The 21,192-nt window shown below is 43.9% G+C and overlaps 3 protein-coding genes across 4 annotated transcripts in view; 1 reads left to right on the top strand and 2 right to left on the bottom strand.

Annotated features, from left to right (window-relative positions):
- The window catches only part of itpk1a (inositol-tetrakisphosphate 1-kinase a), a 32,671-nt gene extending 31,010 nt beyond the window's left edge, over nt 1-1,661 (top strand). For both annotated transcript variants that reach the window (XM_048973788.1, XM_048973787.1), the window contains exon 11: nt 1-1,661. This exon is cut by the window's left edge and continues 348 nt beyond it. The gene's annotated coding sequence lies outside the window, so the exon portion shown is untranslated.
- Nucleotides 1,662-2,439: 778 nt separating this feature from the next.
- chga (chromogranin A) lies at nt 2,440-10,597 on the bottom strand. Its single transcript, XM_048973786.1, has 9 exons — nt 9,452-10,597; nt 8,535-8,678; nt 7,878-7,966; nt 6,231-6,324; nt 5,557-5,625; nt 4,975-5,070; nt 3,808-4,110; nt 2,988-3,331; nt 2,440-2,744 (listed from the first exon to the last, which is right to left on the bottom strand). The coding sequence occupies exons 2-9, from the start codon at nt 8,611-8,613 to the stop codon at nt 2,694-2,696; spliced, it is 1,125 nt and encodes a 374-aa protein (XP_048829743.1). The 5' UTR covers nt 8,614-8,678; nt 9,452-10,597; the 3' UTR covers nt 2,440-2,693.
- Nucleotides 10,598-11,499: 902 nt separating this feature from the next.
- si:dkey-177p2.18 (phospholipase B1, membrane-associated) lies at nt 11,500-21,087 on the bottom strand. Its single transcript, XM_048974772.1, has 16 exons — nt 20,489-21,087; nt 19,783-19,847; nt 19,253-19,343; nt 19,062-19,120; nt 18,546-18,613; nt 18,000-18,043; nt 16,655-16,775; nt 15,733-15,784; nt 15,543-15,623; nt 13,549-13,614; nt 13,353-13,444; nt 13,001-13,082; nt 12,790-12,891; nt 12,386-12,481; nt 12,234-12,305; nt 11,500-12,067 (listed from the first exon to the last, which is right to left on the bottom strand). The coding sequence occupies exons 1-16, from the start codon at nt 20,544-20,546 to the stop codon at nt 11,939-11,941; spliced, it is 1,278 nt and encodes a 425-aa protein (XP_048830729.1). The 5' UTR covers nt 20,547-21,087; the 3' UTR covers nt 11,500-11,938.
- Nucleotides 21,088-21,192: the final 105 nt, after the last annotated feature.

Here is a 21,192-nt window from a genome sequence, read left to right as displayed (position 1 = left end):
CCCCCTCCTAAACACGACAACGTTGATTATAATGATTATGATAATTTGTCTGTAATCAAACTCTCCTTTGGTGGTCTTGGTGACAATGGAAGTGACACCTATTTGTTTCTCTGTCTGTTTTCTTTCTCCACTGTTAACATTGCGTACTGTACAGACACTTGGGTGTCACTGATGCTCCTGGTCTAGCTTTGCTTTGATTTCCTCCAAATGCCATCCCAGCATTGCCACCAGTGTAGGGCTCAAGACTGGGCGTGGGCTGAAGCTGGGTCCTGGGTCAGTCCGCTGTCTGCTCAGAATGTCTCCATCCCGTGTGCAGAATTCCGCCGTCAGCTGTGTGAGCTTCTGTTCATTCATACATGTGTGTGTTTCTTTTCTTACTAATTAATGGAAGGGGTGGGGGAATTTTTAAACCAAAACAAGATTTCCATACCTATCATTAAAGAACAGCACCCACAGAATATGGTGAAGGAGCCCTCATTTTTAAACAGCCCCCCTTTTTATCCTGAGATGGCTGTTCACAAAATGTGATGTGTGACCCCCCCCCCCCCATTTGTCCCTTTCTCTTGACATCACTGTGGCAATGTGCTAGTGTGGCTTGGTTGCTATGGTGGTGGTTGAGGTTCAGCTGGAGGCGACGACCTTAAACTTTCCCCCAGTACTCAGACGCAGGGCATTCAGCAGACCTCATGCATTCCACATCTTCCTCAACTTCTTGACATAGTTTAGTGTTTTTATTGCTTAAAAAAATACCTATTTTTCAAATGTGATGTTTATAGCCATAGCAAAAATTTTCTTCCTCAAAAAAGGGCTCCTACTAATTATTTTTATTTATTTTTTTGATGTGAACTACCTTAAAAAATCCTGGAGATTCACAAATTTGGACGGTTAAGTGGGATTTTCACTGTCCTGTCCGGTGTTCTCTGTCAGCATCTGTTCCCCAGCCCTGGACCCTGCATGTCTCCATTCTCCTAGGTTTCCCAGCAAAATAATGGCCCCCTAGGGCGTGCCGTGTCAATCTGTTGATGTGGTTGTGATGTCAAACGTGAGAGGTCGTGGAAGTTTTCAACTCTCGTTTTATCTTCCAGCTGTTCACTGTGAGATTTACTTTATTTCCCTCCTGTCCATTTCCTCAATATTCTTAAAAAAACACACAAATTATTTTATTGAGATTGACTTATATTTATATAAATAGGGGTAGAATTAATAAGTGAGCAGAAGAAGAACAAACCATTTTGAAAAGCGGCTCTAGTGGTGAGTGGTTTCCTCCAGTGTGTTTCTAGAGTGCCACTGGGCTTGTGTGGGTGTGGCTTAATGGCTTATCCAATGGATGAGAGCTGAGGAAGAGAGGCGTGGCACTTTGATAGTGCTGTTATTTCCTGCATGGTTGTCCTCTTCAGTGTGCTCCGAGTGGGAGGTAGTGTCAGCATTGATAACTGCTCTAACCTGACCTGTCTGCTTCCACCTGAATGTTTACTTTGAAATGTTATATATCTATATATAATATATATGTATGTATACATTATATACACATATATGAATACATACATGCCTAAATGGTGTTTTTGTAACAGTTCAAAAGGAAAAAGAAATTTTTGTGACTTTTTTTAATTAAATGAACCATCTGGGTAAAAAATTGAAATAAATACAAAAATATGATGTTATATTTTGTTTTGTGATTATTTGCCTCTTTTGACACTGCTGTATGGAGGGGGGGTGGGGGGTAACCGGGAGGTAAATCTCTACTCGGTATTTGTCTTCCAACCAAATCGTCATGCTCACTCCGTGCCTGGGGCCTGGTAATCGTTCTCCACGGCCCTGGGATCTTTCCGGAAGGGGCATATGCTTAATATACCGCAGACTGGAGAAAGGGCTGTACCAAGCAGGATTGAGTAAATGGCAGCATTAAGGAGATTTAATGCCTCAGCAGTTGGATAAGCAGAGTGGAAGCGTGTGGCTGAAACCTTTAAGCTATTATTAAATTGTGTGTCGCACTCTAGGCCAAAGCAGCAGATTGTTTTCAGCTCTCTGCTCACACCGATGCTCTCAGGCCAGGTATAATGCTGACCCATGGCAGAGGATGGAACACAGCATCAGGGTCCAGCCTGTGCTCGCAGCACATTCCCTCTTGTTGTCAGTGACTTCCGTCAATGCCTGGACCCTGTAAGGAATTGGCTGTTCGGTAAGCTACGTCAGCTGCTTAAATGCATGCGTGTGTGTGTGTGTGTGTGTGTGTGTGTGTGTGTGTGTGTGTGCGCCCCCTAGTGGTGGGGGTTTAACAATCCACTGGATTCTGTTAAGCGGGAAGCAATATAAATCCTGTACCACGTTAATCTGCTTCACTGCCTGATGAAGAGGATTACATCTGGCAGATAGCGAAATTAATCAACCTGTGATTACATTGCCCATTCAGGAATATGAGGAAGGCACAAACCGGCTTCATCAGGGGACCAGTATCGTGATACTTTATTAATACTTTATGTGTTAATATGCGGCTTGGTGAGTGATGGGGGAGGTTTGGGTGTTTTACAATAGCCTGACGACTACCCTGCATTATTACCCAAGAGGAATTCACCAACAGTCTGTGTCATTTATTGTGATTCAGTTTCCTTCATTTTCACACAGCATGTAATTCTTTGTCAAATTGTTGGCAACAGGCTCTGCTCAGCCCATCTGGAATCGGTGGAGCTGCTGGTTCAGGCTGCCGAACTCGGTCTCAATGGCTGCCAGACGTCTATCTCACTGTCCTGCAGGGGGACAGAGAACAGGGCAGCCTGGGACTTGAGTGCCTGACCGTGCAGTGAGACTACATGTCCATCAGTGAGCAGAGCAGCCGTGCAGCAGCACATCCGTTACCATAGAAATGAGACCGGCATCCTGTTCCCTGAGTACCTTTGTTATCCCTTAATCTCCCTGTGAGTTAATTAAAGACCCTGTATAGTACTACTGGATTTTAAGACTTCAACGCCTCAGCTGCACTCACCCCTCACCTCTGTCCTCTGGCTGGCGCTGCCCTCTTCAGTCTCCGCCCAAGCCACCAGGGGGAGCTCTTGCTCCTCAGGGCTCCTTCGTGCTACCTCTTTGGTTTGAAGAAGACTGTCCTCTATAACGCTGATCTCTCGCCTTGGGTCTGCCTTTGCATCGTCATCCTCCTCCACATCCCCTTGCCCCGCCCACCTTCCACTTTCCGCCTTGACCGCCTGCAGAAGCACTTCTTGGTCCAGCCTTGTCTCCACCTCCTCCTCACTATCTGTGCTCTCTTTCTCTTCTGGGTCTTCCTCCATGGCTCGCACCTCTGTCAGCTCTAATTCCATTTCTGGACCAGCCTTGTTCCCTGTTTGAGCACAGATCCTGATCACCCATCATTCATCCACGCACTGCTAATCACTTTAACAGCCAGCCTTAGTTCCCCTACAATTCAGTTCAATTTCAAATCGCTTTTAATAATTCCGTTTTGGAAAATGAAAAAAGATTTGATCATCCATGATCAGTAAAAAGGATTTAAGAGTAAATAATCCACAAGCACATTTTTCGGTGGGTAGAGGTGGCCTCTGTCCTGCTGCTTTGCTCTCGTTTCCGCCCTCATCTGGACCTTATTCGGCCGACATTCTCACACCTGCCACAGGGCGGGAGCCTCTCAGGGGCAGCTGTGTGATTAATCCTTGTGACTGATGACTTCATCCCCAGCAGGGGGCATGCTGCCACTGTTTTCCCAGCGATGTACTCATGTGCCCAGAAGCATCCTCCAGTCAACCTCAGCTGTCATGCACTATTACAATGATGCCTTTGAAGGCAGGTCGTTCACTTTACCTCGGTTCACTTTGATGCTGTGCTCCTCTCCTGAATCACTAGCCTGGCTTTTTTCGTTCTCTGGGTTCTCTCCTGTCATTCTGCTCTCCTCATCCTCCTCCCAGCTCAAGGACACACTCTTCTCCCTGTTCAGCTCAGCCTTCTGGTGCTCCTCCTTGTCCTCGTCTTCCTTGTGGCCTTCTGTGTCCCTTATCATGTCACCCACTTGTGGATCCACCTTCCACTGTAGCCCCTCCTCGTGTCTCCTGGCCACGCCTCCTCTCTCTGAATCCTGCACTCCTAGGTCCTCCGGTACGGCTTGGTCTGCATGATAGAGATTGCATGGGAGATCCACAAAGGAACTCGCCCTGACCCAGTCTAGATTAGGGGCAATGGGTGGCTCAGTGGGCTAAGCCTCTGCATCTATAATCAGAAGGTTACTGGTTTAAGCCTAACTGCAGTATGTCTGTGGGCTCTCGAGCAAGGCCCTTAACCCCCAGCACTCTGGGTGGCTGCCCTTCACTGATTAGTTTGCTCTCACCTATGGAGAGAAATACGGTAGAGTTTTTTTGCCACAGGGATCAACAAAATATGATAATTTCATCAAGGACATGGACTAACCAGTGAGTAGCCAGATCAGATGCTTAGGGATATTTTGCTGAGCACACAAACGCTCAGACTGTCCCAGACAGCAAAGCAGTGACAGGTGCTGACAAGCTCTGTAGAATTATCTTTTTTTTCCAACAAAGAAGCAAAGGCTTGTGGGTAAAATTCCTAAGAGATCTTTATGCAACAAGACTTTTTTTTTAACAAGTTCAGAAAGACAGAAAAATTATTTAGTCCTTCGGAACATTTTGTCCTATGAAATATTTAAGCTGAAAGATTTCAAAGGTATTCTCGGAAATTGACAACAGCAACTCATTTTTCAGGGTTTCAAAAGCCATGCACACATGCAATACTGTACCTATACAAAGTCCTCTCTGTAAGGATACAGTTCTGCAAACCGCTGAATGTTTTCAGGGAATACAGAACCGACACACATATCCAGCATTATACCTGCTCATTCCTTCACAATGAGCACACAGCACAAACAAAATTAGGTACAACGACATTTCAGAACCATAAGTCCTCCCCTATTGATTAAAGAGCATTAACCCCCTTTTTTGCCCCCCTTCACCCTCTCCCCACCTGCAGTTGGTTCCACAGCCATCTGATCTCCTAGTTCGCTGGTCACCTGCTTTCCACCGGCCAATAGCAGCTGCTGCCGAGATGCCTCGCTGACACCTATAGGGAAGATGGAGAATGATGGTCACGACTATGGCAGAAATATTATCTCACACAACAGAAAGAAAGAAGATGATTCATGTAAAAACTGATGCACACAAACACCCCCTGAAAATAGCACCATAAGTGGAGGATCAAATAACAATTTAAGCTAAAATCCATCCAACCATTTTCTACACCCACTTGTCCTATTATGGGTCAAAGGGGGGGTCCTGAGCCTCAGCTGGAAGCTATGGGCACAATGCAGGGAACAACCCAGGATGGGGCGCCAACCAATCACAGTGCACACCACAGTCACAGTCACAGAAATTCATATATATATATATATATATATATATATATATATATATATATATATATAGTGCGTGTGTGTGTGTGTGTGTGTGTGTGTGTGTGTGTGTAAAATTTATAATGATGAATTCTCTACTTGTAAGTTTCCAGTTGGCAGGTTGTACTATGATTCAGGGGTCACAGGGTGCCCCTTACCTTGGGTGGCAAACTCCTGCAGTTCCTGGAGGAAGTTCTTGTGCTGCAAGACTGAAACAACTGTTTCGTCTATGAGGAGAGGAGAGGGATATGTTAGGGTGGCAAATAGGTGTCTGTGTATCTGCCTGTTTAAAAAGAAAACAGGAACAACAGAGGACACATTCTGCATTTTAACAAAAAAAAGTAAGTTTCTCTTTTGTCAGCTGAGGTGAGATTGTTATTAGTGATTTAAATGAAGAGGAGAGAACAGATGTGTCCCGTCCGTCCCACACAGTGAGGCTCTCGTATAGACAGCTCCTCCTCCATCACTCACAGGTCCCAGCAGCCCTGCACTTGTCAGCTAATTGGCCTGCGGTTTACAGCTGCTTCATGCAGGTGCTGAGTAGTCGGATGATTAATCAGAGAATGTGGGCTGAGTTTCACGCTCGACACTGATTTATGTCCACGAAGAGCAATTTTGCTGACCCAGCTGAGGAAGGGAATTCACTCTACATGGGCCAGAACTCCTGAAAAAGCCTCCCGCCCCCCCCACCCGTCCTGCCAGCTTGCCTACCCACCCCAGCTTGCACCACCGACTCCTTCAGCTCTGTGGCCTGTGGCTCGGCAGTATTTCCCAGCCTGGATACTTTCATATGTACCTCTGTGTGGATGATAATTCCCCTAAGCAGCCCTACCTCTGGAGAGAACGTCCAGGCACTCCTTCCTGACAGCGATGGGCTGGGGCTTTGACAAGGTGTCGGTGAGCACCTCAACGATGCACTTCATCACCTGAGTGGACCATATTCGTGCAGAAATAAAACATTTATATTACACATATGATTAGAAAAATCCAAAAACACCAAAACAAGTAGAATAGAATAGAATAGAATAGAATAGAATACCTTTATCCCCCCCCCCCCACCACTCTTCTGGGTGCTGTGGATGGGAATGGAAACAACAGACAATCCTCCCTACTGAGCCGCACTCCTCTGTTTCAGCTCTTGCTCTAGTCTTTCTCTCGTTCATCTCTCGTCTCGTTTTCCGGCAGGCTGGGTTGGGCAGTGAGATCACTTGCTTCATCACTCCTTCAGAACCAAAGTTTAAGCCGTTTTTCCCTCAAAGTGTCAGCCGCCCATTCAGGTAATACCCACCCCAACGAGAGTCAGTGGCTGTGTGATTCCACTAAAAAATAACACTATTGAGATTTATTGATTTTCAGCAAAGTCACATTGAAATTATCCACCAATGAAACATTTGATACAGTCTGTGCTCAGTGAAATGCCCTTAGATTCCCATTTCATTTACCCCAAGGACATTTTCTGTGAGTACCGAAAAATACTGAAAATGCAGCATTGCTTTTTTATACTGGAGCTGATTGTGTTTCTTTGCTTGGCTGGGGGAGGGGAGCGGGGGTGAGCGTAAGGGTCCCCCGTGACAGCTGATCTAGAGCCGTTTTCCCCTTTGGCACCCTTGTACGTTGCGTATTTTTAAGTGACGCTGCACTGCAGTTACTTGTGAAAATCGCTTAGCCAGAACGTCTCCTAAGTCAGAGGCAGGCTGCCTGAACGGTTTTATGCAATCGACTGGATTTACTTCCAGGATTCCCATCTATTCCTCTGCTTTGCCGCGACATCTGCATGTGGTGCCGTCCGGGCGTTCCGTACCCAGGCAACTGATATTGCTGCTCTGCTCCAACAACCAAATGCGCTGCTTTACCATGGACTCCACACGGGAGAGCGACGTCCCATCCTCCGGGACTTCGCTAAGACTGACGATACCGTTGAGTACCCTGCTGTCTGTCCAACAGGACGCAAGCTGCGCTCGATCCGCTACATCAACCCACTACAACTGGATTTACAGTTATGATCAGGAATATCCTCTCTGCAAAGTGCTTTTCACGGTTGAGGAGGTCCGAGGGAACCCACTGCAGAGGGCTCACACACTAAATTCAAACACCCGTGCAAATGGATCACTAACACCATTCTTATAATGGCAACTGAGGACAGAGTCAGCAGTGACCTTCTCAACATCAGCTGATTATTGTAGTCTTACACGTGTCACTAATATTAAAGTTAATCTCATTAATCGATTTCCCATAGACCTATATTCCCGTTTTAGTCTTTCCAGTCAGTGGCAGTGGCTGGTGAGTCTTAAGCCCTGAGTCTTTTTTAGTTATGGTTTGTTCATCTTACGTATGACGTGGTTTTGTTGTGATGAAACACCATATTTAGAGCCGCGCTGAGCAGGGAATTAATGTATTTCGAACGGAACAGACAGACAATGCACTACAAATTGTTAACAAAAATATGAGACTTGTCTAAACTGTTCTTCACAATCCTCACCTCTTGAGTGCGTGACACAGAGGGATCGGGATGATTTACCGTGGAGACTGGTTTCCCCATAAAACCTGGGGACACCGGGTGCGAAGACACTGCGCAACAAGAGGAAAGATGCGGACGTGAAGAAACATCGGGTTCCGGTCATTTATTCAAAACTTTAATGTCAGTCCATAGTAAGACCACATGCATGCAACACTCAGTCATACACTATGGGCAGTTTTATAGATCAGTTAGCCTTACGGTGTATTTGGATTGTGAGAATAAATCTGCACAGAGATAACAAAAAAAATCACTTGCGTAATTTTGTTGATATAGTCTTGCTGACAATTTAAATTAAAATTTTGTGAATTTACTTCTCATGCGTTGGGTATACACTGTACACCTACAAGTGGTGATGCGAGTGCATAAAACCGTATATTAGATAAACTAAAAGTAAAATACAAATATCTATATTATTTTTACATATTCGCCCCCGCACAAAACGTATCAGGTTTGGACTAAGAGCCGATAACTACTGCTGTCCTTGGTACTGAATCATTGCGCTGTCAGACCAATTATCCGGAAGATATATAAATTTTTAAAACACAATGTGTAAAAATACAAAGTGACAGTAGATGTACAACAAATCTCAGTGCACAGTATATTTCCGCTTTGCCTTACCTGAAATTACAGAGAAAGCAAAGACTAAGCATCCCGTAGCGATCATGTTTGCGAAGCAGGTGGAATATTTTCCAGTCATTTGCGCCGCTTTCCGCCGGGTATCTGCATCAGCTGCGGCTCTGGCTGATCGCACCTTTATAAGGGCTTTGCCGAAGGAAATGACATCACAATAATACTAGAACTATTTCGGTCCTTCTTGGAATTGATCTATTTCCCCAAAAACTATTTACATTTCAGAATCTTTAGAAATTCAATAATTTTATAAACTTTATCTCACATTCTTAAAAACACCAGCATATTGCCTACTGCTGAAGCAATAATTATCCTTGGCAAAATATCGCCATCGTTTACATAAAACTTAATAGGCCTAATTTATTTTCAAGTAATATAAGCGTAGCGTCGTATTAGCATCGTGAATCCTAAGACGGTAAACATATAGCAACAATAATTAACTGCTTTATATTTTACACTATCCACTAATCTATTATCCTTATTAAATTCAACTGAATATTCCGTGTTGCTATGACTTCTTGGTGCACTTTTTAGAACTATTTTTAAATGTGTTACTATAGTCAAAAATGCATACCAATAAATGCATAGCAATAAATACAATGATTAACAAATGCATTGTACCAAGAGTGGGGAAAGCTGTTTTTCCATGTTTTAAAGCATGAACATGAAGTTTTAACACGCACAGCCAGGTTAAGCCTTCGAGGAGCCTGTATGCACGAATGGAGGGAAATAACCACAGAGTAACGTGGAATGTAATAAGGATAAAAATGAACAAAATAATACCAGAGGAGATTGGCACATAAGGCCATTTCGTCAACAGCGTTAAGTTTGTACTTAGTATGTATATAATTTAGTTCGTGGAGTGCAGAACTCAAACGGTAGTCCATTAATAAATAGTCACTTACGTTTAAATGGGGTTTCTGTTATTTAATAAACCCAGCTGACGCCCTTCCTGAAAAACAGCAATCTATGGTGGTCAATGCTGGTTTGGTGTTGATGTAACTGGTGAACCAGTATAACCCTGCTGGTCTACCGGCAAATGAAGCTGTACCACCAGCAATATTTTATTAATGATGCTGCTCTACCAGTACCGAAGCACAGCATATGCTGTTATGTCCAGCATTCCTTGTGCTGGTAGACATATGCTGCTTTTTCAGGAGGATACAGATATTAACAGTTATTAAAAGTTAGGAGGGGGACACCGTGGATCCACGTCCCCTGTGCATGTTTGTTTCTAAGAATCACAAAACAACATGTACACGACATATTGTACAGTAATTGTATTTGTCAAAACATGAAAAACCAGCTACTATCGCAATTTACTTAACTATTATATTTTAAAAATATTATTTAAATCACCCCCCCTCCGAAAACGAACGCAAGGCAATGGTAGATTCCAATTGTTCCGGGCATTGTAGTATTTGTAGTTCATTACGGACTCTAGTTCCGGACTAGCAATTTAAAACGATCAAAAATGGGTTTGAGGCTAACCTTGGTAAATAAACGGTGGCAATGTCCATGGTTGTCAATTAAGTAAAGGGGTGGGGAAGTTTTTCCAAAGCGTAATGGGCCCAGTACAGAGCCAAGTTCACTTAGTTACATAATGCACCTTTCCGTTTATACGTGTGGATATTCTCGCCAGCCACTATCACCATCAGATCGGACGTACTCAGTCCGAAGGTCCAGGAATCACCTTGCCGCGCTCGAACCTTCTAGACTGACGCTACCTGACTGACCAGCTATGGAAGCTACTGAAATGAACTGCCCGAACCTTCAATCTCCTCATTAGAGCTTTTGACGTTACATTTGAGAGTTTAGCACTTTATCCACCGTACCACTATTGACTGAGAGCGGAAGTCTGACACCCTTATTCATATATGCCTGGTTATTGAACAAGTCAAATAAAAAGCTTACAGAGCCGGTGCTGTGCCCTAAACTGCACCCCTGCTACGGATTGCCTCCCCTGACGTCGTCGATCCATTTAAAGGCAAAGTCGCTTCTCCCGCGCAACAGAAGCGAAAGCTCGCTGTAAATTCATTTTCTTGCACTAAACCAACTGAAAAAACTCAAAGTAGTTGTCTATTATGCCTTTTTGCATTCGAAAATGCCCCAGCTATAATCTTTTCCTAATGGCCCTGCCCAAAGTAATTTCTACAGCATAAATAATGGGTAAATATGAGTATCTGGTGCAAGTTTGGTGCATGTAGCGTTTTCCCAGCCAGAGTTAGACAGGGGGGGGGCATTCTGTGGCGAGGTGGCCTGCTATAAAATGCCCCCCCCCCACCCCTTTGCCTTTAAACGGAGCTACGACGTCAGGGGAGGCAATCCGTGGCAGTTTAGCGCGCAACACCGGCACCTTTCCTACTGCACAGTTTGCCGAGTGTTTGAGAAGCAGCACCATCACCTGTCTGCCGTCTGTATTTACACTCAAATCTTAAAATTTGGATTGTATAAATTAAGATTTTGCTCATTTTGTTCATTTGACTTCCTCAACCAGCCCCTGGAGGATGGGCTCCCCCTTTGAGTTCGTCTCCTCCTATGGTTTCTTCCTACTAAGGAGTTTTTCCTTGTCACTGGCGCCTCTGACTTGCTCACTGGGGGCTTTGGGCTATGATAATGTAAAGTGCTTTGACACAAAGTAATGCTGTGAAAATGCACTATACAAATAAAATTTAATTTACCTGAAGTTTGACAACCTCTCTCATGTACATTTACTTGTGTTAAACAACTGGCTTTTATGTTCTACACCATTCTCTCACTTGAAGTTCTTAGTCTCGTGCCACTCTGTCCATAAAAAGTAAGGAATTTAGTATTTAATAACATTTAATAAGTAACTTTCATTGCCTCATTTGAGCCTGATCTCCACCATTTAATAACACTACCACAACAGAGATTCATATAACCTTATATTTTCTTTTAGTCAGGTACTTTATTATCAACCTTTATAGTGTGAGGTAAGTTTTCAAGTAAGACTATTAGAATAAATGGATACATGACACAAGCATGATCTGTCATTTTGAACCAATTTAACAGCACTTACTTTTTTAGAGATTTTTCTTATTAATATTGATGGGTGTTTCTCAATCCAATCCTCGGGAACCCCCCCACACAGTCCCCGTTTTTGCTCCCTCCCAGCTAGTCCACATTTTTGCTCTCAGGAGGGAGCAAAAACATGGACTGCTTAAGGTCCCTGAGGACCGGATTCAGAAAACACCGATACACAGTTCATGCAACTGGATCTTCCAGTGCCAGCAGTCAAACCTGCCCCCATGGGGATAGACATTTTCAGCTGCTGACATAAATTCTCAGACCTTCCCATTCAAACAGATTCAATTCCATTTTTCCATGCACAGGTTACGTGGCCACCAAGAATCCTAATTGAGGTGGCTCCATCAATGGAGATATGCCAAGGCTAACAAGGGCAAGAAGAGCTTGGGGAGGCTGTTAGCAGCAGAATCAGATGACTTGGTGGTGGTCAGACCTTGTGCAGCTTTAGGTCTAGTGTAGATGTAAGGATGGTCCTACAGAGAAATACAGAAGGAGTCAGAAACGGCTGATCCCTCATCATGGTGGTTTACTAAAAACCAACAGCAAAGCTCTGGTCATAACACGTAACATCACACATGTGGAGCCAATTTCAGCTTGATTTGGAGGGTAGCAGTCGCATTTAAACGCCAGAGCACTCACCCCAGGTGGACATGCGAGTTTAACCGGCTCCGTAAAACTCTCTATCATAAACTTCTCTCCTTCTGGTTGGAACTGGGGAGAGAAAAATGGCAGAGGTGAGCTGCCGTATTAGAATCATCGGCTGTTTTTCAGGCAGGTCTCACAGCACCTACCATGTTGTTCCACAGCCCCTTGGCCAATTCCTCGTGTCCTTTGATGCTGAAATGGAAGCAGTCGGGTGCAAAGAAGCTCAGGTCAAGTTGTCCATCCTGTGGCAGAAATGATAGAACATGGTGGCATTGAGGGAAGTACTTGTTTGCCCCTCCCCATTACAACCAGTTGAGTATAAAGAGCCACAGTGTAGTCAATTGTTTGGTTGAAACAAAACCTTGGTCTGGATTTGTACTTTCTTGGCCTGAACTTTCCACCTCTGTCTGTAACGGATTACTTTTGTGAGTAACTTCCCCAACACTGAATGGGGGTAACACTGACCTATAGCCTGGCTTCTGTCACCTGAATATTTACATGAATGGAGGGGCAAAGTAGGAAAAGAACCAGAGACAAAGCTGAACCTCACTGGTTTCCTCGCTGGCTGTGCCTTGGTCAGGTAAGGCTGAAGGACCACAGCAAAATCATGCTTGAAGTAGCGGCCACTGTAGAGAAGCTGTTCCAACCTCCTCTGTGCAGAATATAAAACAAAACACACTATGAAAGTATTCCAGGGGAAATGCTGTTCCCATGTGCTCGGGCTTCTGCTGACTCAAGGAATATGGGAGGTCAAAACAAACCTGAAACTCCACATTGAGCTCAACGACCTCCTGAAGTTCCGGTGAGCCATCTGCCGGGAGCACCAAGCAGGAACAGAAGGACCTGGACAGACAGAACAGTGGTCAAATGGATGCTGTTACAAGCATGCCCCACAACTCAAGAGAGATATAATCACTGGTCAGGGGAACACTAAAGCTGGGCCTCTTTCAGGGTGGGTCATCAATTGGCCCAGACTACTGTGCCAGACAACCGTTAACAGATGCTTTACAACATTGCATCACGACTCCAGTTTCATTCATTCTGTGACACGAAGAGAGAAGGAGGTAAGAGAGGACCTGGAAAATACAGGGTGGGTGGCCGGGCTGCTATTACCTCTGCAGCTGGCACCCCAGGGTGGGCCGCTTGGCTTTTCTCAAGGGTTCCATGGACAGAATCTGGACCACATTAACTATGAGCCTGGGAACCTGTGCCCAAAGAAGGTATAGTATGTATGGAGAGAGCCAGCTAGCTAAAAGGATTATGGGAAATGGAGCTGGAAAATAGGAAAAGCAGACAAAAGTCCCCTCACCTCATCCATCAGCATGTCCAAGGCTTCTGTCATGTAGTGAATGAAATTGTCCACTGAGAAGAGAGTCTACAGAGAAACACTGTATTTACACCTGAGCTATCATGCTTACTTGATTTAATTAGTTTAATAAATTATTAAAAAATCGATTAAGGTTTTCCTTCTCGATTACTCAGCAACATTGCAGAAGGAAGATGGCACATATAGGATGAAGGTGCAAACAGCAAAGCCGTACTTGTGTGGAAGCACTTCAAAATTAAAAGTGCGTGAAAATGCAATTTTGTCAGTGTTGCGAAGCAGAACTTAAATATCACCACGGGGTAACTGCAGTGCAATAACATCTTAAGCGAAGACATTCAGTGCGAGGTTAGCCATGCAAGTAGCATAGCTTGTCTTACTCATTACTTTGACTTAAATCGTTTTGCTTAATTTACTTTCTACGATTCAGACATGTCAAAATAATTGCTGCTTAAACTAAGATTAACCCGGCACTCAGCCGCATCAGCTTACATAATTTTCACATCTTTTGTGAACTTATGGCTGAACGATACTGGAAAAAGTTCACCTTGCGATATTTAATGAGTTTCAGATATGTGCGAGTTGAAAATGAACTATACAGCCAAATAGAACTTATCTACCAACAGACTTTGTCAAATAATTTGGTGGTGGAGTGAGTTGTGCCAACAGACACAAAGCACTGCAGACAAATCACCTGCTTTTTCTTCACATCGACTCCATGGAATACAAAAAATTTCCATGCAGTGCAAGACAAATGTCTTTTCATTACCAGTTCTTCTTTGCTTTTCTCATTTTCACTAATTCTTATTTGAATTTCTCACAACACGCCACACAGTCTATGACTGAGTCCATCAGCAAGGACGAGAATGATGATGATTGTCTTGAAAGACCTCATGCAGAAACTTATACTACACTCATGTTGAAAAGGAACCATCATTAAAATTGCAAAGCCTGCAAAATTTTGTTTTCTGTGCAAAATGTTTTAGCGCAAATTAACGACAGTCAGGCTATCGGCATCCATGCAATATGGCAACTGCATGTGCATGACATAGCATGCAAGCCGACGGTGGCGCAGGGGGCAGCGCTGCTGCTGCACACCACCGCTTTGCGCGTTTGCATGTGGAGCTGCATGCTCACCGTGTGTCCGTGGCATTTCCTTCCACTGTCCAAAAACATGCAACTGAACTGGGGTGACTAAACTGACTGTATGTGTGACTGAGTGTGCAGCCTGCAACGGTTGGTTGAATCCTGCCCCACGCCAATTGCATTATTAAATAAATACAGACAATTGCTTGATGAATTGTCAGATTTGGGGACAGTATGCGGCTCAGTGGGCTAAGCCTCTGTGCCAGTGATTGGAAAGGCACTGATGCAAGTTCAACCTTGGCAGAATAGTCACATCACTGGGCTCTTGAGCCAGGCCCTTAATCCCCAGCTCCATGGGCGCCACTACGGGTAGCTGCCCTTGGCTGCCAAGCTTGATCTCACCTACAAAGGCATCCATGTGTCATAAAGAGCAAGATGGGGTAAGCAAAACCAGAATTTTCCCATGGGCATCAATGAAGTAAATTATTAAATCGGTAGATTACTTGAATATTTATATCATCGATAATAACCGCCATAAATTTACACTGATCTGTTCAGGTTTCCAGGAGGACCTGCTGAGCTCTGTGGTTCTGTTCTCTTTGTGGAGGAGACAGACACCCGGGGAACTTCTAAGGAAGTCTGTGGCCTAGATCAGTCGAGCACTGGAACAGAGCTCTAATTGTGAATGTCATCATGATGTAGTAGATGGTTATAGAAGCCCCATAAACTGAGCCTTACAGTGATCATGATACTGACAGTGAAGAAACACTCCAAAAACTGAAATTCTCACTGTACCAACAAATCCCAATTTTCCCCCCTGCAGCAATCGCCCATTAAACACAGACTTCTCACTCTCTCCTGCCCTGCTACTATCAAAGAGCATTAAAATTGACCTTATTTTTGCAGTGATCGCAAATGTCATTCATTCCAATTAGGACGGTCACCAGCTTCCAGTCTTCTTGAAAACTGAGACCCTAAAATGGAGAAAAGTACAGGCATTATGCGGCCGAGCTGCCGACTGTCCATCACAGACGTCACACTGCACTTCTATCAGACAGGCTGAGCTGCGATAGTGATTCTCACCGGATAGACTTTGAATGTGTCAATCAGATTCCTCGTCTGCTCAGAGAAGTTCCTGGAAAGAGAGCATTTGCCCACATCACGGTGTCAGCCTGACAGACCTTCATAAATCAGTTCACTTTATTTTTCTACTCTGAATCAGATTCCATGAAGCCTTCATTTACATCTCCCGGGCAAAATAGCTACACTGCTCCGAAACCTCGCCAATTAGAAAGTGCATATTTACCACTAGAGTCTTGAAAAGGAAAATAAAATACACATTCCTCAAGATTTAGGGCCTGGTCAAAATTAAGACTGACTTGATTGGCTCCAAAGAGAAATTCTGGAGCATGCAGCAGCAAGAACATAGTGCAGTATCAGTCCGCAGTACCTACAGGGCTGACAACACATGGTAATCCCACCCACTGTAGGTTTGGAAGTGTCACGTGCCCCATAACCAGGATAATGTGCTGTCCTTGACCATCTCTGGAACTGAAAAATGCTGAATAAGGGATTATATCCTAAGGGCACAGGAAGGGTGCAATATGGCGCCAGCCTGTTTGCCCAGATGGACTAATCTAATATAAGGGGTGATTTTAGAAACACATAAGTTGCTATCAGTTATTTAACAAGATATAAATAGCTAAATAGCTGTGATTACCTGTTACAGGGAAATTAAAAATATTACATAAACCATAAAGATTATAGGTCACCCTCTGGCAGCCCAGTATATTTACATGAGCTTTATAAGCTGCCCCCCGCACCAAGTCAGAGGGTTCCTCCATCCCCAGGCAAACAATGGATCTTCCATTTTAAACCAATAGACATGTTGGAATACAGTGAGGCATGTATAGCCTATGACCATTTCTTTTGAAATATTAAATATAAAATTATATTATTTGGCCTCTACGCATTAATGAATTGTGCTGGTGTGAGCCCCTCTTACAGCGTGTTGTGGCCCGTGACAGCCAAGTTGAGCCCTGTGTCATTCAGGGTTGCTGGGTAGCCATGGAGAGTCGACTTGGGAGCTGGGCCCAGCACATTGGGGTTGAAGAGTCGGAGGATGTCTGTGTGTGAGCGGGAAGAGGGAGCTGAGTCGCCTGTCTGCTTCAAATAAATGCTGAGAACACACCCCCTCCCCCCCAAGATCTGGGGACTATTTTAAGTAGAGCTACAAACAAGGAACCAGACAGTTGCCTAAAAAAAGGAAACCATCTGTATTTTACCAACAGAACTGAACCCAATTTACTGTATTAGACATATATATACACACACACACTGTCAATAGTCACTTTAGATCAATATCTTCAACTTTAGATCACAGTTTAGGCATTTATAATTTTTTAGATGTGAACAAAATAGGTGAATGGTGAATGCGATGAGGTATAGTGTCAATTTCCTGACTAGATGGGGGGTAGAGATATGTACAAAAATATGGGATATTGGATCAATACAGGACGCAGCATTATATTTTTCAGCGATGGACATTCTGCACAACACAGCAGACAAGTTTTTTTGAAAGCTAATTAACAGCCGAACCTGGTTCACCTAAAAATGGTCAGTGGTTCTTTTTATTTTAATCTCGAGTTTTGGCTTTAGCCTGCGACGAACACTGCATCCCACATATGAAAGGAACTCCAAAGGAGAAATCTGTAACCAAGGCTGTCGGCAATTTCCTTATCTTGAAAGCGAATTAACAGCACTAAGTGACTGTCCTGCTCGAACATTCACATAAGTAAGCTTGAAATTCCCACCAAGAGGTCGCAATTGAACAGCTGATACTCTGGCTCCTGACTGGAAGATAGAAACTAGCGATGCAAAAACAACGTCCTTCCCAACTTTAACACTATTTCTGCGACAGGCAGTATTTATTTAATATTATGCAATAATAGCTATGTCTTTTAAAAGAACACTATTGGAAACATAGGCTAAAAGGCTGAACTGTTATCTTGCTTTGTGTGTAGCCTAACCCTACGATAATATTGTCATATCGCCCAGCCATATTAATCACCCCAGAAACATAACCACTTCCTTATCAAAGAGCCCCCCCCCCCCCCCCCCAAAAAAAAAAAAAACACAACAACTGAACAATACGAGCATCTCCGATAAACAACGAGCAATTATTTAGACTGAGAGTCAAGTATGAAGTAATATGAAGCAGCACAGCACGGGACTGTAATTAACTTTGCATTAGTGTAGGAGTCTGGATTATGAAAAAATATACAAGAAACCTATAAGAATTACAAGGAGAATGTAGAGGGAGATTATCAATTAACACGCCAGCCACATACTTGCGAGTGTAATGACGTCTTCGTAGGTTCCATACCCTCCAATGCTGTAGAACACACACAGAACAGCTACAACAACTCAGCCTCGGTACAAAAAGCTGATAATTTGAATAAATTGATCTATTTCATTTTATTAGATGACTAAAGTCCACCAAGAAACTGATGCCTTATCTCAAACTGTTTTTTATAATGGATAATAAATCAGTTCTGGCCCGTTTCTCAGTCTGCAAAGTTTGAATCGCTACTACAGGCCTCATTAACACCAGTGTACCTTACTGTACTTGCTGTATTATTATTTTTTTTTTTAGTTTTGTTGTACATATTTATCCCAGCATTCTTTGCACTGACATTCACTCCTGCACTTTTTATGCATTTATTCACACATGTACATTGTATATAACATGGATTATACGTGATCATTGTTTTGACTTAACGGTGTATCTACTGTATGCATGAGAGCCAATGACAAGCGCACACTGATTCCCCACACGTGTGAATAGAATTGGTCGATGAACTTTCACAGGCCACAGGGAGTAGGAAGCGTCACACCTGTATGAAACGTCTCTGTACTCAATCGGAATTCCGAGGACATTCGAGGCATTAGCCCCTATTCCGCACTGCAATGGAGAAAAGAGATTCAACCATTAACATGTAGGAAGCAGACATACTGGGTACGACCTGTAAAGGCTAGCGGGAGAGACTGACTGAACTGCAGGTGACCAAACACTTGCCGAAACACTACAATAACACATACACACACATAGTGTCATGGTGTACTGTAAATCAGTGTCTCTCAACCTGGTCCTCGAGAACCCCCAGACGATCCGTGTTTTTGCTCCCTCCCAGCTCCATGCCACAGTCCACATTTCTGCTCCCTGCCAGGAGCTGGGAGGGATCAAAAATGTGGACTGTCTGAGGGAGTCCCCAAGGACCGGGTTGAGAAATTCTGCTGTAAATCCAGCGCTAAGTGGTTTTCCCCTAAAACTCCTTAAGTCCTTCGGAGCCGCTTAAGAGTGAGGGGTTGATATACTAACAGAGACAAAAAGTAGTTCGGACAAAACTCACCGTCAGTGAATCCCCAAGAGCAGCTACAGCTTTAATATCTGCTGCTTTCACAAACTCCACTGCAACGCAACAAGAGAGGAGCGAGGACTAAAATATGCCGTTCGCCTGGGAGTGCAGTGACCAAGGATCACCCATGCAATCCTCCCAGCACTGCATTTAACTCACGGGCTTGGGGACTGGCATTATCTCACCTGAGGTGGGAACACTGGGAGACGGACTCATGTCTGGGCACCGGAAAGGAGGATGCCTGAAGCCAGCCGGCCTCATTTCCTCCACGTGCTCCTGCAGAAAACGGTAGAAGGACTTCTTGAGGCTAATGGAAATACTACTCAGACTTCACCATTATACCTTACACCAAAAGAAACAAAATTATTCTGCCAGTCCTTAATAGGCACATAAATCAAACAGAGCTGATTGAAATACAGAAGTGACTCAGCAGCGACGACGTCCCACTTCAGCAGAATGGACCGGAAACACTCAAGCAGCTTAACCCCTGTCATGGATAAATTCTCTATGGGGTTTTCCCAACAGCACAGCAAAATAGCTCATGCTGAGGTGAGGTCTGGAAGCCCTTGAGCAGTGTAGCTCTACATCACGGAAAAAGTAAAAGTAAGAGAGATGGATTGTGGGTAGAAGAGAGAAGTAAGAGAGATGGATTGTGGGTAGAAGAGAGGAGACAGAGAGATGGATTGTGGGGAGAAGAGAGGAGTAACACTGCTACCTCACTGAGCACCTTCTCACTGTACCGATTCTTCAGATCCTCATAGTGCTGCTGCCATTCGTAACCTAGGTGACAAGGGAAGACTCAAGACTACAGGAGATGGCTGTCAAAGCAAACGTTTAATATGCCAATCAGGATCACATCTGTGAAATAGGGGAAATACTCGTAGTTGGATGTTTAAGTGTTTGACAAACTTTATTATTCGATGAGCTCAAAGGGAACAGACACTCAGCAACCATGCATCTCGTGTTCTGCTCCCCAAACAACAAGTGCATACATCTTTTGTATTCAAAAATGCGCCAGTCATCAGACAGTTCAAGAAAAGGTCGGATATCTGGAGACACCAGTTACTTCTCCTTGTTTGAGGCCCATCTATCAGCTCTGATAAGTCCATCTATTTGGGAATTTTTCTTTAGTCGAGCTAATTTTATCCAATTACTTTATTTCACTTCCCATATGTGCCCCTTGTTCTCTTTTTATGAGACATTATTATGTGTAAATCAACAGCACCATTATAAGTTCCATTATTAATTACTGATTAGATATGTATATATATTTGCATAATCATGAATTTTCTCAAGAACAACCCAAAATTCATACTTTTCCTTATTTGTTCCCAAGAGTAAAAATAAAAAAACATAGAAGAATCAAGTGGTAAGTGACAGGCAGGACAAAGGCACACCTCTTATCGTCTACATCTACTTACTCTGGACGGAGCAGGAGCCAAGAAGACTGATCACCATGAACAAATGAATCCACATCATGGCTCCAGGAGAAGGGCAAAGAAAGCGAGTCTCTCAGTGCTGGGCCCAATTGTCCTGGAGCCTTTATAAGGTCGAGACTACACTAACCGGGTGCCAAAGTCCATCAAACATAAAGGCATGCGTGCTGATCAAGAGGAAGAACGGGATAAGGTAAAAGCTTTATGAAGTGCTAATTCTCAGAGCTGTCAGACAGCAGAGAGAGACCTATACTTAAGGCATATGAACCAGTGCTTGCTTCCTCCTACTCTAGCTGGGCCAGCACACTCATGCTAGGAAGCGTGGCCCTCTGATCCCCCTGGATGAGAAGAGCCCCCAGCACTCCTGCACTACAAATCCACAGTTCATGCCAAACCAGTTAACAGACCTTCACATATGCAACTTCTGCTTCTATGACTAGAACCCAGCAGATCCAGAGGTATGAGACAAGATTGGACTTAATACAAGAAAGCTGTGTAACCAGTAACATCAACCTAATGCAGCTAAAAATTAACCTCATTGATAAGTAAAGCTAATCATAATGGAATATCTGATCATCTCCCACCCACAATCAACCACCAATGATCTGCTGTCCTCAGTGCTGTCACACACGTGGTTGGTGCCCCACCCCCAGAGCTTCCCCCTGAAGGATAGAGAGACACTGAAAACA

This window comes from Brienomyrus brachyistius, chromosome 14 (assembly GCF_023856365.1).
Source record: "Brienomyrus brachyistius isolate T26 chromosome 14, BBRACH_0.4, whole genome shotgun sequence".
In the NCBI taxonomy this organism is placed as follows: Eukaryota; Metazoa; Chordata; class Actinopteri; order Osteoglossiformes; family Mormyridae; genus Brienomyrus; species Brienomyrus brachyistius.
This window is presented reverse-complemented; position numbering and strand designations above follow the sequence as displayed.